The sequence below is a fragment of the Pygoscelis adeliae genome, unplaced genomic scaffold (genome assembly GCF_000699105.1).
Source record: "Pygoscelis adeliae isolate BGI_AS28 unplaced genomic scaffold, ASM69910v1 Scaffold386, whole genome shotgun sequence".
In the NCBI taxonomy this organism is placed as follows: domain Eukaryota; kingdom Metazoa; phylum Chordata; class Aves; order Sphenisciformes; family Spheniscidae; genus Pygoscelis; species Pygoscelis adeliae.
The window spans coordinates 721,087-736,939 of record NW_008824940.1 but is presented as its reverse complement, the minus strand read 5'-3'; the positions used below and the strand labels follow the sequence as shown (position 1 = coordinate 736,939).

Here is a 15,853-nt window from a genome sequence, read left to right as displayed (position 1 = left end):
AAATAAAGTATATTTAAATTTTTACATGCACCTCTGAGCAAGTCGTCTTTTTTAATTATAAGAACTTTAAAAAAAAAAAAATAACAGCAGCTCAGCTTCCCAGATCCCATTACAAAACCGTGGGGACAAGGAGCCCGATTACCTGCGGAATTCTCACATGGGTCTCAGCTGGCACTTGGTTTCTAATCCTACAGCGGTCTGCTTTGCTTCTTTCGCCCGACTGGTCACGGCTTCCCACCACCCATTCCACCGCTTCCCTCTCAGCCCGGTAATGGGTTTCGCTCAGATAACGCTCAGAGATAGCGTGACACGGGACGTACAAGGGACTACAGACGGCATAGGTCAACTCTTCCACCCGAGAGCCTTCACCAGCAGGCCAGCGGACCAGCACGAGCTGGGGGGCACAAGGCAGCACCAGTGAAAGGGAGACGTCATTGGCCCCGTGGTGGTGCGTCTCCGCAAGTAGGGAATGCCAGTTCAATTCTGCTCCAGGGAACTGAACCCGCGTTCGCCACATTCTGCACAAGTGACCCAACTAGACAAGTGAGCATCTATGAAAAAAATAGAAACCCAGGGGAAAATCTGTCTGTAAGGTCTAGTCAGAAAAAGATACATTATGAGAAACTGGTGGTCACGCATCTCTCAAATATAATTTAAAACTTGGTGCTGTCTACCCTTGGAAAGATGCCTTTCAAACAAAGTTATTATTTCAAAAGTTATGCTATTAAATTACAATTCCTACATCTGTTAATAACTAAAACATTTAATCAAATTAACTAAGCTACAATTCTGCCTACAGTTATGACAATATATAGTGAAAGTCGGGTTTGAACTGAACATCAATATATAGCACTTTTGTTGTACTACTCCGTATCGGACAACAGTTACACATGAAAGAAGAAAAATGTATAATCAGCATGCTAGGTGCAGTATGCGTTTAGAAAAGCAAAAATATATATATTATATCCAGGAGCAATGTTCATTCACTCTTAACTATCCCGGGGGAAAAACGTTCTTGCTGTGAGGAGGAATGCTATCGTAAAGTTGGGATATCCAGATTTTCTACAGGACTTTACGTTGTATTGTAAACAACTGGCTGTTCGGGAGCACTTCGTGTCTGCTTTAGGCTTCTAACTTTGGTGGTCTGAACTGTACTCTAAAGGCAGGAGCCCAAGTTCTTTGGAGAGGCTAAAGAGAGGGAGGTATCTCTGCAGACCGTTCAGGGCACCTGCACCTGCACCGCCACAAACTGCTCTCTCCAGGCGTCTGAGGACGCCTAGGTGCCTAAGTTAAACACCTGATGTTAAGCAGCGTGAAGTACAGTCCATCTAACAGCACAAATCTTTCATTTAAAAGTGAAGAAATATCTGTAAGGATTTATCTAATTGCAGGTACTTTGCTAATACAGCTGTCATGTCAAAAAGGTTTTGTCACAGTAACTTCATTTTTATGTACCCTACTCTCCACCTGGACTGCGGGGAAGTTAGGCAGTAGGGTGCCTTAAACTGTTTGTAAAATAAGCCTAAAAAGGCTTTAAGTCAAGTCCTCCTCTCCAAAAAACCTTAAGTATTGTTTCAGGTGTAAAACCTTCCGTTTCTTTAGCCACTCTGCAACCACCTTGAGCCTTCACAACTACATATATGCATCTTCAGCTACCAGATGTACGCTTGTCCACCGCTCTATCCCAGGTTAGGCAGGTTGTTTTCAACTACAAATGGTATGCAACCAAGAGGTATGCAAAGTATTTTCTATCCTCACTCGAGGATTACAAGTGCAAGGTCTCCACTCTTACTTGAGGATTAAGGTACTGAATAAATGGATTGTTTTTCTGTGTACTTCCTACTTGGTTTTAGTCTACTGCAATCCCTACGGGCAATCAGCTCAGCAGCTCAGTCAGGGGAGAGAGAAAAATCCAAGACTTATGACCACAAAGCTCCTACTGGGCAAGTATTGTACAATCAAACAGTGATGTCTTTTAGATCCCTTTTCTCCAACTCATGATTATATTTACTTTGTCTAGAAAGAGCTTTCTCATCAACAGACGGAAAATATAAATGGCAGTCTTCTACGCAGACTTCAATTTGCAGTACGCTGTGGTGTGAATTTACAGCACACTGGCTGTTCTGTACTAACTCCTTACAGGGACAGTAACCACTTAACACACGCGTAACACAGAAATAAGCATATACCAAATAAGCTTTACTTCTCTTTCTATTTGTACTCGGTATGCATCCAGATGTTGCAGCAGTTCAGAGGGACAGAACAGCTAGAGTACTTGACATTCACACCTTATATAGGACTTAAACTTTTAATTTTCTGAAGCTCGGCACACAATAAACTAGGTTCCTTTATTAGGAAGAAACATTTTAATGTGCAAGAACACTTTATTTGAAACTCAAATATAACTGGTGCCCTACTGGAAAGATTTCTTTGTCAGCTCTGTGTTTGATCAATTAGCAACTTCTAAAAGTAATTCTCACTTTGTTTTGGGAGTTTCACTATTTTTTCCTCTGCTGCTCGATCTCTTTTTACCCCTGCTCCGGGATCGAGAGGAACTCCGACTTCTGCTCCTACTGCGTGTTCGACTATGACTTCTGCTGCGACTGCGGCCTCTCCTCTTTCTCCCCCTGCTGCGAGACCGCCTCCTTTCTCGACTTCTTGACCTGCCAGACCGGCGCCTCCTCTTGTTTTTGCGGCGATTCTTTTTTCTCTCAGATTCTCCATTTCTGCGGTAAGAATGGTCTGGGCTTGGGCTGCCCCTTCTCCTTGACCGGCTGTAATAGTCATCACGATGGCTCGTTCTGTTTCTCCTTTCAGAGTTTTTAGACAACTGATTAGTCCGTTCAGGAGAAATACGTATGTCTCTATTGGCCTCCCAAAACTCATTGTTTGGATTTTTGAATACATGAAGAAAGTTGCAGTGTTTCCCTCTTGGACACTTCTGCCTTTCAAATAAGCCTGCAACAGATTAGGGTTTGCTTTTTTATGAACCGGACCCGTTAAATCTCTTTCTTCATTATGTACCTACTGGAAAAAAAACTTACTAAACTGAATTTTGCTTCTTCAAACAGGAAAACATGCATCTGACCACCGATCGATTTAATTCACGCAAGATTATTTTTCAATATGTACTTTTCTTGGAATTAACTTTTTAACAGCTGTGAAGGTTTTAGCTGAAAACGATTTTCATAAATAATTTTACTACCTTAATCTAAGAACATAAATATAGATAAGTCAAATGTGATAGTTACTGCTAAGAACTGCCGATGGTTCAGAAACCGCTGTTGCTTATTAAAGAGATAAATTACTACCTCCTGTAGTTCCACCTTAAGATTATTATTTCAAAAGCTAGGATCCAAACTTTCTTTTCCAGTCCAAGGCAAATCCACTAGAACGATTCAGATGCTTACATGACATAGTATGGATATTCCCTTTCTTTCCTAGATCTACACAAGCAAGTTAGCACATTTGTCTTCCAAACAGAAATGAACTGCAACATTAGGCAGATCTGAAAGCTACAGGCTAATTCCCTCTTTTTCACTTCCATAAGTACTCTTTCAATAAAACTCTTTTCAATAAAAAAAGTCTCTTTTCCAAGTGTTTATGTGACTCACCACATATAGCAGTTTTCCACCTTGTCACAGGACAAAATTCACAATGAAGCTGTCGGCCTGCATACCATCGTCCACTGAATAAGGCAAGAGCTGCCTGACAGTCCTTCTCCCTTTAAAAAGTAAAAATCACACATCACGTTATCATCATACAATCATTTAAGATGTTACTTACCAATTCTAGGCTCCCATTACAGTATGAGAATGAATCACTTGGATTATACAAACAGTGTTCACAGTGCTAGAACTTAGTAAGACTGCAAGTACTTACGACTGATACTGGACATACACATTTCCTCGCAGGTGAGGCTCATAGTTGCAACTGACCTAAGGGGATGGAAACATTAAGTTAGTGCAACAGGTGGTTTATGCTATACAGCAGCTCATGCATGTGGAGATGGCAGCCATTCCGATTTTTGACAGCTCATCAACATGAACCTACACGTGATTTTCTTCTGAACACTTAGTTTTAGCCAAATAAAAGGTATTGAAGGGAAAAAAAAAAAAAGAAAAAAAAAACCCTTCTGGCTTATGTTTGACTGTTTCCAGCATTGTGCTTTGATTAACACTGGGACCTCTGCTTCACTCAGTCCACAAGACAGCTTGTACTCAATTGTCTTGCACTTGTCTGGGCCAGCCCTACTGTGTGACAGCCAAATCCTGCTCTGAAAACAATTAGTAGTATCCTCATGTGGAAATGTGGGATTCATCATCATGGTAAGAGAATCTTTAGAGCAATTTCGCTTCACAGCATCCCTGTGAGATGCTGAAGTCACTAGCTTTCACTGTACAGTTCTGAAACACCTTTTTTTTATAATAATTTAGCATTCAAAGTGTATCTAAAGCTCTCAGAAATACACACCTGACTATAACTTCCAAAAAGCTTGTTGCTAGTTACAAAGGATTCTGAAACAGGCAGGCCCAAGCAGGCTAGAACCCAGTTCTCCAGGGCAGAGCCGTGAGCCCAGCCTCTTTTGCCCCCAGACCTCTTCCCACATCCGCCCCAAATGAGGCAAGTGGCTCCTTTCATCACTGAACCCTGACTGGCCCTCAGAGAATACCTCTCTGTGCACTGGGTTAGGCAGGGGCTTCAGACACGACAATAAGCAGTTGTATAATTGTTACCGAATAAGCAGTCAAACTATTTGAGATAAACAACGTCAGCACAAGAACAAGCAAGAATGATTTCACCACGGACACTTTTGGCTGGGAAAAGAAGTGTGTTTTGTAAGGATTCTGGAGTTGCTTCCCAGAAAGAAAAGCAAGAATAAAACCTTGGGCTACTCTGGAAAGGGAAGTCAGCTGGAAGAGGGGTGTGTATAATCTGATTCTAAATGGTAGCAGAGACTCAACTCAGTCACAGCTGAGATCCCTGCAGCCAACACGCAATTTCTAAGCATCTCTTGTATAATGAAAATGCCCATGGGAATCGTATTACAGTTGCACGATTACTTCAGAAGCTAAGAAATGCCACACCAAAAGCTCTTGCCCCGTTACTAGTCATAGGGATCCAAGTATGTGCAACTTACCACAGCTGCATATAACAACAATACAAAGTCGAGGATCTGAGTTTGATAGTAACATAGAATTTCAACCCACACTCCATTGGGAACCTACATCCCGTCTTCTAGGATGGAGCACAGCTTGCTAATATCCCGTGAGTCAAAATATGGAGGGGATAGTCCTCCAAACAAGTGAAGGTTTCTTATCTATAAAGCTCATTACACGAGTATTGAAAATTCACTTTTTCTACTTCCCTCTTGCTTGAAATGCTAATACAATCTCAGTTCTGAGGCAGCTGTCAGTAGACGGAAACAAAAGGAGAAAAGGCACTGCGTGCCTCCTGGTGACTGCAGGAAAACACTCAGAAATGGCAAGCAGAAAGGGATGCTGCAGTAGGTTCTGCTACAAGGAGATTTCACCATCCAAGCTCAACATGGGACGGTTAACACACGTCATTCATCTCCAAGGTCTCCATCTACAGGTCCCCCATAAGAAATTATAATATAAATGGGAAAAATTCAGCAAAGAACATTCAGCAAACCAAACGCAGAAACTATGGATGGATGACAAACTGCTACACCATTTACGTAACTTACCTTTTTACAATTCCTCCTACTGAAATATCTACTACCTTTTCAGTTCATTGTCATTAGATTTTATTTTATCCAACCAGTCCTAAAATGACATTGTTTGGGTGTACACTCCAAATACATTTTGTACCCCCGCTATTTCATTCCTTAGGCACAAATACAATAGCCCAGATATATTTATATAACAGTCTAACAGTCTTACCTGACCCTCTGGGGCTTATCATGGGCTAAGTAAAAAAGGGACTGTGAGGTAAGTCGACTGTTGAGCAGTATGAATAACTTGCAATATAGAAGCACAAGCTTTTACAACAGCTCAGGGGGACAGGAGAGAAGATTCACCCCGAGTAAGACAACACTCTGTAACAGCAGTGCCAAGTTTACTGGTGACATGAGAGATGCACCAGTTTTTGCTGTAAGGACACTGTATAGTTCTCTCATGTACATAGGATTTAGGTAGGGCATGCTGGACACAATTCCTGTTAAGGCTAGTAAAACACAACTTATACTTAACAATAACTTGTTAAGTATATGTTACATACTTAACAAGCTATTACACTCATGCATACCTTGAATTGAACAACCTTCCCCACGTTCTGAAACTCGGGGAGCACGTCTTCGTAGAACTCCAGGAACTGCTGGTAGGTCTCCTCGTCACTGTACTCGAGACTCGCGTCCGTGTCATAGTCATCTCTCCGGCACTGCTCCATGCCAAAAGTAATGAACATCCCTCGGACGAGTAGTGTCTTACTAGATGTTGGATAGTTATGCTTGCGAGAACACCTGGACATTTATAGTGAAGAAAGAAAAGTGAGAAGATTGGCACTTTCAGCGGAAGATGCACATGTTGAAACTTCAAACACTTGCCATTTTGAGTAACAGCTATTACAAAAAAAAAAATCCATTAGTGGAAGATCAACATATTTCAATTATTAAAACAAATCTTTGGAAGTGAGTTTGCATATAATCTTAACACTTTCTGTCATGCATAAGTACATTCTCGCTGAAAAAGGCACGTCTGCAAAAGCTATAGATACCAGTAACAAGAGCTAAAGTAATTTCTTTTAGGCTACTGGGGTTAAATGTGTTCTCCATTTCTGAAGGGCTTTACAGAAAGACTACTGACAATCTTTTAAGATATTTTAAAACAAGTCCCTGCTCTTCTTTTTGCAAACTGAACAACTTTCACTGAAGTTGTTCTCATCGTATGGGGGAGCGGGGAGGGAGGGAAAACACATTTAGACCTGAAGTTGGACGAGTACAAGATTGATATTTTCCCACTTTTAAAAAAATGCTTCTTGTAAGTAAGTCTTATCTTAATCTGCATCTTCTCGGCAGCCACAAAAGTATTCGATCTCCCTCACCATCCATCATATTCAGGCTGCCTCCCTCACATGCTGACATACAGTTCTTCCCCACAAACCTTTAGGTTCAGTAAGAACATAGATGTTAGCCTCCATGTTTATTTCACTGTGCTTTATGATCCCCATTTCAAACACTTCCCTGAGCAACTGGGTCATGCACTCTCCAACACATCTCTCCTTTTCATGACATGATCAGAAAAATAGTCAGACTAGTCTACTCTCTTTATCTACCACTGGCAAAGCACAGACAAATTGGAGGGAGGTCAGGTGTCAAAATAGGCAATTACAACCTAGACTTAAGATAGGAAGTTTCTTTCTGCATCCAGTCAGTCAGAAATTGACTCTCACTTTCTGGTTGGCGCCTTAGACTTCAAAAAACAAAACACCAAAACTAAACCTGGAGACAATTAATTTGACTTTTTTTTTTTTTTTTTTTTTTCTCATTTCACTGTTCTATTTGAATGGTAGAACTCAAAATATACCCCACCAATATTGTCTGTACAAAAATGAATATAGCACATGACAGAACAAAAGGAACCCCAAGGAAAATGAATGACCCAAAATCCAGTATTACTACAAAATATTAGTGTTTGAATTACTGGGGAAATTAGTAATGGTCAACTCAGCCACTTTTAGCTTCTTCAAGACATAGTGAGCTTTGACAAGATTCAACAGTTACTTTATTGATAACACCGGCTCTCAATTTTTTCACCGCTGTGGTCCACTTCAGCTTCCAACCCATTCTTCCAGTCCTTATCCTAGCTGTATCTCAGTCCTTCAACTTATGGTCAACACCAGAGGTTAAAGTGACCAGCATATGAAGGAAGCAGGTATGTGAGGAGGAGGAAGGAAGACAAAGGAGAGGTAGCCGAGATCGACAACTACAGGTGAGAGAAGGGCAGAATATGATGTTTCTCAGTATTTATCTACCAAGCCTATTCATAGTTCAAAGCAAAACTGATTTTTATCCAAGCCATTATTAATCCAAGGAGGTCACCTCCATTAAAAACCACTGAAACAAAAATACTGCGAAGATTACAAAGAACTAAACATTTGAAAAGCAAAAATGCTGCCTGCAGCGAAATAGCTGGCCAAAGTTTTCTTTAGGAATTCAACACATATTTCAGAATAGAGAAAAGATGTGGACTTGAAGCTTCCACAGAGTTGAATTATCACATAATTATCCACAATATACATCACACTAAAACAAATTACTTCTAGGATAAAAGAAAACGGCAGTAGATGGACCACACATATTTCAGCGATACAAGTTAGTAAAATAGCCTTACTAGTTTATGCTGAAGATTCATGTAATAAGTATCAAGTCTTCCCCTGCTGAGCTATTTTTCCTCCTTAACACACACAAAAATTCAGGGATTTTCTAGCCAGATGCTGCATTTGGGTCATCATCTGTAATGGTCACCGATGAACCTGTACTCCATGAACCCATTTACACTTTTGGCTTCCTCTAAGTCCTCTGGCAACAAGTTTTGCCATTTGTTTCATATGAGAAAGTACGTTTTTTTTTTTTTAAAGCTGGTAAACACTCAGGGACACCTAAACTATTCCATAATAAATGCAAATAATCCTCTCCATCCTACTCATGAATTCAACGTTCATCTACCACAGCCCTCTTCCACATCTCTTTGAAAGTAGAGTCCAGACTAGTTAGCCACTCCTCCTACAGAAGCAGTTCCTCATCTCTGATCATCTTCTCGTCCTTCTCTCTTCCTGCCTTTTACTATACTTCCTTTCTGAGATAGGGCACCCGTAAGAGCATAAAAAAAAAATCATCAAGAATGAACGTATCATGCATTTAAACAGTAAACAAACAGGAGAATTCTGGAAGCTACACAGCAGCTTTCTCAACTGTGCAGATGTACCTTAACTTGCTTTAGTCCATTTGAGGTTTGATTTTATTTTTTCAAAAGATGCAGCATATGCAAATTAGACAAGATAAAAGACAGTATCTGACATATCAGGCCTGTACTAATAGCAGAAATCGAGTATATTCTGTCTGAATGTATCTGTGCATCTGTCATAGCTAAGGAAAAGTCAGTTTGACCAATGTAACCAGAATGCACCATCAATAATATGCTGTAACAATAAACAGTTCAATTCCAGCCAGGCAACACTTTTGCTCTCAAGGTCTAGTTCCATTATGAAAAACCAAACCACATCCAAATACATGAAACTAACTTATATAGCAATTTTTCTTCAGTTTGCATACGATCTAATGAAGTTGATTCCCTTTCACCTCTCCAAAACACTTCTATGCTGGTAAATATTCAATTGATTACCTATCTCCAAATCGGCAGGAACCTGTTTTAATATAGAATGGGCAATTCGCTCTATCCTTCTCTGTTCCTATATTCTCGGGGGGCTCTGGGTTATGCCAGGTCACACCATTCTCCAGCTGTGGAAAAAACATCAAGATACACAGAAGTTAGAAAAGAATAAATAAGTGTAATGTCAAAATAAAACTACCAATTAAATCCACGTGCAATTATGAGCACTGTGTTACTACAAAGCAAGCTGAACCTGTTTTAAGCATTATTTTATAAAGCTGCCCAGTGCCTTAGGTCTCTGGTGAGGAAAACCTCTTTTCTTGATAATTGTTCAGTTTTAAGAACAAGTCTATATTCATGATTTCTTTTTAACAACAACCAAAAAAATCACAAACTGGATGTTTTCTTTTGCTAAAGGAAAAGCTTAAGATTTTATAACCAAAAGAGTTGCGATAACATTTGCTCCTCAAACAACGATTTAATTTGTCACCTACAAGAATTACAAATACTGGGACAGATTCTTTCCATTCAGGCAAGCCTGTTACCTACTTCACTCCAGGACACACTGAGCAGTGCTTTATACACATGGCAGATAGAAAGCTAGGATTATTTACTTACTTGTCTTTGCAACAGCTCAAAGCTCAGTAAGATTATCACTATCCCTTTTTATGCAGCTAGAAAAGGCTAAAATAAAAGTAACCTGCCAAAGGCCAGAATTTAAAAAAATTAAATTCATAGTTAGCACTGGAATTAAAAGCCTCCACACTGCTCATCTCGGGCCATTAAGATTTCTTTAATTCAAAATGGAATTATCAAGTTGCAAGCACTGAACGGACTACAAACAAAATACACATTTTAAAAAAGGAATTTTCATTTTGTTAGCCAAAAGGATAGTCAGCTTTACAGGTCTAAGTTGTCATTTTAAATCAGCTGAAAACTCTGTTTATTTACAAGCAGCATTTGACCCTGCTACCGGTTCTGTTCGTGACTCTCAGCCATAATTTTCTTTCAACAAAACAGCACTGTTACTTCAACAGTAAGTAACTGACCCCTGAACTGATACCATAATGAAGTTTCTAACATACCACATTTCTGCCTATTCCTTTGCAGAAATGGCTGCTAACACATCTTGAGCTCTGGGCAGGTGATAGTTCAGAGCATTTTTCTACCCATATTATGAAATAAAAGAGTTATATTCCCTACCTAAAAAACTGTTTAAGCATGATTTGGAACTGAATGCTACTCCAATGTAGCTATGGCAATCAACATACAACGGGTTAATTAAGTTAAAACTTGATTTTCAGATTCATGCAGTGGCTTAAGCAGAGCAAGAATCTTCACAAGTTTAACCATATGACAGGGATAAAAAGCCAAATTATTCTTTAAGACAATAGGAAAGGCTAAGTTCATCCTCTCTAAGATTCAAATGAAGACTGCAGTTTTCTTTACTACACACTGCCAGCTTGAGATCTGTGCTCTTCCAGGCACCGGAGCAGACAGCTTCTCCCTCCCCCACCTTTTTTTTTTCTTCTTAAGGATCTGTGCCCTCCTCTACTGCTGAATCCTTTTATTTAGAGCCTGCCATCTGCTTAAAAATACAAGTTTGTCTTGCCACCCAGAAGGACTGACAGATTTATTTAGAATTCTAATTCACAAATAAACCATCATGTGTAGTGTTTTTTAACAGCACACAGCAGTATTTTAACTCAGATCTCCTTAAGAGGAATGAGTATGCACAACTGCACTGCCACCAACCAGCCAGAAATACGCTTAATTATGTTCCACCCAGTAAATAATTGTTTACAGCTCATGCAAGCCACTACATGTTAAATTTATTCAGGCCATTAAGTTCTTGAGAGCAGATGGACAACATGCTAGAAGGCAAACACCGGATGGCAATTAAATTACTTTTCAGTTCTTTTTTCAACAAGTCTCTGAGCATACCTGGCTTTCAGCTTGATCCAGCATCCTCTGCACAGCTGCCTATAAATGGTGCAAACACAGGACTAGTGAAAACCCTGAGGACACGCAAAACATCTGGTTTATTTAGTTAAGAACCTAATTTACAATACTCAATGATTATGCTAATAAAAGTTTGATGAGGTTTGCTTTAAAAACCAAGTTTTACTTTTGCTCTGTAGCAATTCATGTACTACAAAGCTGTTAAAGGATACATCAGACAAGACCCTCATGTAGATGATTTTCTAATCTAAATGCTAGACAACTTAAAAAGTTTCATTTTCTTCTTTTTTAAAACTATCACTGAACTACTGAATACTTAAATATATCTCCTGCTCTAGTACTCAGTCTGGTTACAGTTAAATTCATGGTCATTTAGTTGCACTACACTTTTTAACTTAGAATGTTCTGTGTAACACACAGAAAAACACATTGCTTAGTGAGCCTCTGTTAAAGCAAAACTTGTAACTTAAGAAACTTTAATATCATAGCTCACTTTATCTAGCCTTCCAAATACAGGAAAACAATGAGGATATTCTTTCCCTTCCTTCTTCTAAGTGGGCTGAGCAAAACAATAAAGTCACTCTCCAGACCTGGCTGGAAATTAGTTCTAACAAATTATTCTAGAAAGTTCCAAGAAAAAAAGACATTTAAACATAACCAATACAAGAAAATACACTAGTACTGTTCTAATTTGGAAGAGAATTAATTAAATTTAAAAAGAGGAAGAGCAAATAAAAATTAAAAAATGCAATCCAAGATGAGGACCCAGACAGCATCTGGTACTAATCATCAAGTATGTCAGATACTATCCACCCTATTAAATAAATAAATAGATAGAAAACCAAAACCATCAAACCAGAAAATCTATTTTCTCATCTCAGGGAGAAAAAAAAAAATTCTTTTAATCAGTAAGTCAGAATTTGAATAAACTGCCATTTCAAGAGACAGGCCAAATCAATTGAACAGCTTCCCGCTGCTGAAATGGGTGGCTCCACTTCCAGCTGGGTACTCAGTTTCCCTCTGGGTGCCTGTCAGTGCCCTCTGTGAGCCAATTTAGCTCACTAAACCAGCAAAATAGTAACCCAGAGAAAAAAACGACACAAACAAACCAACAAGCGGCTTCCATCTAGTTCAGGGAACCAGATTAGCCCACTGAGGGCTTGGACAAACCCAGACACAAGGAGAGGGAAGGAACAAAATCCCGCTGTTACCATGGTTCAACTCTCTTGGAACTATATCTCAACCTTAAATAAAGGACGCAACCATCATTTTCTCTCCCTACTCTGCGAAGAGAGAAATGGACACTCAACACAAGAGGAAGTAAGACAGGAAATACAACAACTGCTGTTCTTTTTCATTCCTCGTGCAAGCTTTACGCAATCAGTGACACAACCAACTATTAAACGCAGGAGACAATACTGTTTGCTCCTGTCTCTTCTCCTGCTGTGGCTACCAGACAGAGTAGCAAGACACCTCCCAGTGAAATGACTGGAATCTTTTGTGATTGTGGAGAAGCTAAAATGACCGGATCCCAGAAAGCTGCAATCACCCTTTCCTGGCAATAGGCCAGTCCTCATGTTGGATTTCTGTACAGCACATCTCACATCCAGGTCATTCAACTTCTAAAACTTAAGAAGAATGTATTGTTAACAGAAATGTTATCAATGACTAGTATCTTCAGCATCATTTTTTTCCTCCACCCAAGGAGCTCTGAAAAAAAGATACGTCCTGTTGGATGAGTCAGGTAAAGAAGAGCTGTAATGTATCTTTTGATTAAGAACTGTGTTAAGGAACAGCAGCAATGTAATTCCATATTCCATATCCTCATTGGGCATTTTCTTCAACACTGACTGTGTTCAGCTGGGACATTAAGTAAGGATTATCTTTAACGCATGATGCAAAAAATGCACATATCAGAACCTGCATCCACAGCATGCCTTTGTACTTAAGTGCTGTAAAAAATTACATACTATGAACAACCAGATGCGTTAAAACTAGTTACCCTTCTAGACATATGGATTCACTAGATCCTCTTTAACAGTGAATAACAGTTTCAGGAATTTAGACAGAATGGAAAGAAGTAACTAACACATTTATACGTTTGCAAATTTGAACAAAATCCCTCTTCAACATGCAGACTGTCGCATCTGATAATGTAAGAGGATATGTAACATGTTTATCCTCCCACTGCCAGGAATCACCTCTCTCTCTCTCTTCTCCTGTTGCTTCTGCTGTGCCACTTCTCTCTCTTTTCTTTGCTGCTCTTCCCATTCTTCTTTGATCTTCCTCTTTATGATAAAAAAATATTTTAAAAAATTATTTAAGGAAACAAATGCTTTATAATCAGTCAAATTCAAAACACTACCATGTTGTATTACAGCTCCTTGACCATTAAGTTTTCATCCAGTCATAAGCAACTACATCTCTGGACAAAAACCCTTTTAGAGAGTCTTTTTTTTTTTTCCAGTTTTGCTCTTCTAGAATGGAAGAAAGAAGAGCTTATGCTTTCAAACGTACCAACATCAAGAAAACTGGGTCCGCTACAGAACAGTAAAAAATATTACACTAAGTCTACCTTATTGCCAGGCACAACAGTAACACTCAGTTTATACATCACCTCTTCTTCTTCTTGACGTTTTCTTGCAGCCTCTTCTTTTTCTTTCTTAAGCTTGAACTCTTCCTGGGCCTTTTCTTCTCTCAGCAACCACTGCTCATGTAGTTTTTGTCTACCAAGGAAACCAGATACCACTTAGACAAAATTTAATCACTACCCACAACTGATGCCATTGTCATGCATACAATTCAAAAAGGATTCTATTTTACAGAATATATTGAAACTTTTCAAAGTATCAAAATGGAATTGATTACAAATGTGTCTACTGCCTATATGCCATTTTCTAGATTTTTCACCTTTCTGCCTCAAGTTTTTTTTCTTCTTCTTCTTCTTCCTCCTCTTCTTCCACTTCCTCCTCTTCCTCCTCAGACACCGATTCATCTTTTTCTGTAGCTTCTGAGAAAAAACACAAAACAACACATCTAAATAACTGGATGTTATAGTCAGCAAAGATACACAAAATTATATCCTTTTAAAAAATGAAAAGAAAAAAAAACAACAAAAAAAGACTCGCTACTAGTTCCACTGACAATACAAAACACTTCACAGTTACCTGAGTCTCTTAGTTTGGCAAGTGCCTGCCGCTTTTTTTTTCGCTTTTCTTTCTTCAGAATAGCTCTATATTTTTGATGGCTGAAGATGAGAGAATATTATTTATGTTAAAACAGCCAAACAAAGGATTTTTACTGTCATACATGCACTCAATTTACATCAGTAGTACAAAACCCCACAAACTGCAAAATTAACAGCTATTGCTATGAAACAGTAACTCTACAGGGACATCTGACACGACACTGAAATCTGTAGCTATGCCATTAGAGCTGCATGTGGACAGCAGCAACGATCACATTTGGACACAACACAGAGGGTCTCATCCTTTTTGAGCTCTGCAGTACTTGACGTTATCACCAACTCCATGAAATCTCCCTTAGTTCCTGAAACTTGGTCACTAGGTAAGATTAGGGAGAAAAATCTGGGAATCTCCTACCCTATAATTTTGGCACACCTTTCGGCACATTCTAGTCTTCCTCTCTTTTACAGGGTATGAAATTTTAAGTTCCTTCCCTTCTCTCTTGATATTCTCTACAAGCAGCAGTCCTAATGTAGAGATAACAAAAGCACACTTAACAACGACCACAGATAATGCTCAGGTCTACTCTTCTGCTACTGAAGCTTGGCCAGACTCATCCTTGCTTGTCTGACAGCTCTGCAAGGCTGCCTAGAAACAGCACCATGCTTTCATTAAGGTTAAAAACTCTCTTAAGTATCTGAAAGCCTTTTCATATCAACCCCTTTTCTGTCATTTTTCATTCTAGCTCCCTTTTTTCTAGCCAGTTTGTAACAGAAAAATAGGAGGGAGGGATGATCTTCAACTCTTGTCATTCTGCCACACCAAATATTGACGGGAGATCAAATCTTCCTGTTTCGCAGTATGTAATTGTAAAAGATTCCATAGGTGTAACTCCGACAGCCAAAACCTCACCCACATCTCTAACCCTTCCGTTCAGGGTTACCCACAACCTCACCATTTGCACACCTGTGCGTGCCATCAATAACACCGTGGCGGTTATCCCGGCAGCAGAGCGCCTGCCCTCAAAGACCAATGCCTGACTGCATGCTCTGCCCACATCTGAGCCTTCTACCTCCGATCAAGCAAGCCTAGCGACTCCTCCTGTAATGTCACCTGTCTGAAACGAATCTCATCCGCTCGGCAGGTGCCTAGGGCTGACAAGCGAGGATACCTCCTTCCCAGTTCCCAGGCTTTCTTAGGTGCTCTTCAAGGCCAGGGAAGGAAGAGAGAGAGCAACTCCCTTCACTCCCAGGCCACAGCAGCACACGAGGAGGTGGGCAAAGAGCTGAAACGCAAGGAGCAGCAGCGCCCCAGCCGCTTCAGGGCTGGGGCTCGCCGCCCCCCCCGCCCCAC

General features: G+C 39.8%; 1 protein-coding gene across 1 annotated transcript; it reads right to left on the bottom strand.

Moving 5' to 3' along the window:
- Window positions 1–75: 75 nt before the first annotated feature.
- ZRSR2 (zinc finger (CCCH type), RNA-binding motif and serine/arginine rich 2) lies at window positions 76–15,688 on the bottom strand. The gene is made up of 11 exons (XM_009325494.1): window positions 15,614–15,688; window positions 14,483–14,562; window positions 14,226–14,325; window positions 13,880–14,041; window positions 13,517–13,601; window positions 11,298–11,336; window positions 9,366–9,481; window positions 6,271–6,484; window positions 3,883–3,938; window positions 3,615–3,724; window positions 76–2,958 (listed from the first exon to the last, which is right to left on the bottom strand). The coding sequence occupies exons 1-11, from the start codon at window positions 15,631–15,633 to the stop codon at window positions 2,477–2,479; spliced, it is 1,464 nt and encodes a 487-aa protein (XP_009323769.1). The 5' UTR covers window positions 15,634–15,688; the 3' UTR covers window positions 76–2,476.
- Window positions 15,689–15,853: the final 165 nt, after the last annotated feature.